The sequence below is a fragment of the Mustela putorius genome, unplaced genomic scaffold, assembly GCF_011764305.1.
Source record: "Mustela putorius furo isolate JIRA1106 unplaced genomic scaffold, ASM1176430v1.1 tig00003867_pilon_pilon_pilon, whole genome shotgun sequence".
NCBI classification, from domain to species: Eukaryota; Metazoa; Chordata; class Mammalia; order Carnivora; family Mustelidae; genus Mustela; species Mustela putorius.
In genome coordinates, this window is record NW_025422019.1 from 11,466,165 (window position 1) to 11,467,961 (window position 1,797).

At 42.1% G+C, this 1,797-nt stretch overlaps 1 protein-coding gene across 1 annotated transcript; it reads right to left on the bottom strand.

Annotated features, from left to right (window-relative positions):
- Positions 1 to 397: 397 nt before the first annotated feature.
- On the bottom strand, positions 398 to 1,401 carry LOC123387903 (heterogeneous nuclear ribonucleoprotein A1-like). The gene has a single exon (XM_045066464.1). The coding sequence runs from the start codon at positions 1,381 to 1,383 to the stop codon at positions 421 to 423; it is 963 nt and encodes a 320-aa protein (XP_044922399.1). The 5' UTR covers positions 1,384 to 1,401; the 3' UTR covers positions 398 to 420.
- Positions 1,402 to 1,797: the final 396 nt, after the last annotated feature.

Sequence of the window (1,797 nt, forward strand, 5' to 3'; positions counted from 1 at the left end):
TGAAGGAATTCTAACTTCACACTGTTGGGGTAGTATACCAAGATGGCTTCAGAGTAGACTAACTTTACACAGCACATTTTAAAAAGACACATTTATTCAGCGTCATGATCAGACTATTACAGTTAGCAATCAACAGCATGGGTGCAAAAAAAAAAAATCTACATTAAAACCCTTTGTTGGAATGCTTTACACTCTCCACAGAACAGAAACTAAAATAACCTGTTATACAATTAGTCACAAATACAGTCCTCGAGATTTTTTGCCCATACACATGAGTATTGTCTAAAACATGTCTTCTTTGTAGCAGCTAGGCCCTGCCACCACTGTGCTTGGCTGAGTTCACAAATCTGTTGTAACCTGTAGCTTCCCTGTCACTTCTCTGGCTCTCCTCTCCTGCTAAGCTTTGTTTCCTGGCAGGAATTAAAACCTTCTGCCACTGCCATAGCTGCTGCTGCTGCTGGAACCACCATAGCCACCTTGGTTTCGTGGTTTGGCGAAGTATTGGCCTCCACCACCATAAGGGCCAGAGCTTCTGCCTCCAAAATTGCCTCCTTTCATGGGTCCAAAATTTGAGGATTGATGGTTGTAATTGCCAAAATCATTATAGCTTCCGCCACCTCCAAAGTTGCTTCCATCATTACCAAATCCATTATAGCCATCCCCACTGTCACCATATCCACCACCACCTCGACTGCCACCAAAGCCACCTCGACCACTGAAGTTTCCTCCGCGACCAAAGTTGTCATTCCCACCAAAACCACCTCCACGACCACCACCAAAGTTTCCAGAACCACTTCGACCTCTTTGGCTGGATGAAGCACTAGCCATCTCTTGCTTAGAGAGCGCTTTCCTTACTTCACAGTTGTGGCCATTCACAGTATGGTATTTTTGAATGACAATCTTGTCTACAGAATCATGGTCATCAAATGTTACAAAAGCAAAACCCCTCTTTTTGCCACTGCCTCGGTCAGTCATGATCTCAATCACTTCGATTTTCCCATACTGTTTGAAATAATCTCTTAGATGATGTTCTTCAGTGTCTTCTTTAATGCCACCAACAAAAATCTTTTTCACAGTTAAGTGGGCACCAGGTCTTTGAGAATCTTCTCTTGAGACAGCCCTCTTTGGTTCCACAACTCTTCCATCCACCTTGTGTGGCCTTGCATTCATGGCTGCATCCACCTCCTCCACAGTGGCATAGGTGACAAACCCAAAGCCTCTGGAGTGCTTGGTGTTCGGATCTCTCATTACCACACAGTCTGTAAGTGTTCCCCATTGCTCAAAATGGCTCCTCAGACTCTCATCGGTTGTTTCAAAGCTCAGACCTCCGATGAAGAGCTTCCGCAGCTGTTCAGGCTCTTTGGGAGACTCTGACTTAGACATGATGGCGGTGGGAGGGGAGACTTGAACGATGCTTACTCGGCAGCGTCCACAGGCAGAAAAGCACATTTAGATTTTTTAATAATTTTTTTTTGCAAAAATATAACCATAAAACCATTAAAATTTAAAGAGTATGTCTTGTTTAATAAAAAAATATGTCTTGGTCTGGAAGACAATAGAGACTCATTAATGATACTAACAAAGATGTTATGTGATTTTAGCATTCCTGGATTGTTTCTGGAAGAAATTTCTTCAAAGGACAATTATTGAGATTCTATAAGAAAAAATATGATAAGCATAACATAAAATGGATCAAGTCCATTTGCTTACAAGAATCATTGGCATAATGTCCACCTATCTTTTCTTTCTCTGGCACAGACTTAACCAGGGTACCTGAATGAAATGTTCGTTAGTACA

Excerpts from the sequence above, each read along its gene's own strand:
- LOC123387903 (XM_045066464.1), bottom strand. The coding sequence starts at position 1,383 with ATGTCTAAGTCAGAGTCTCCCAAAGAGCCTGAACAGCTGCGGAAGCTC.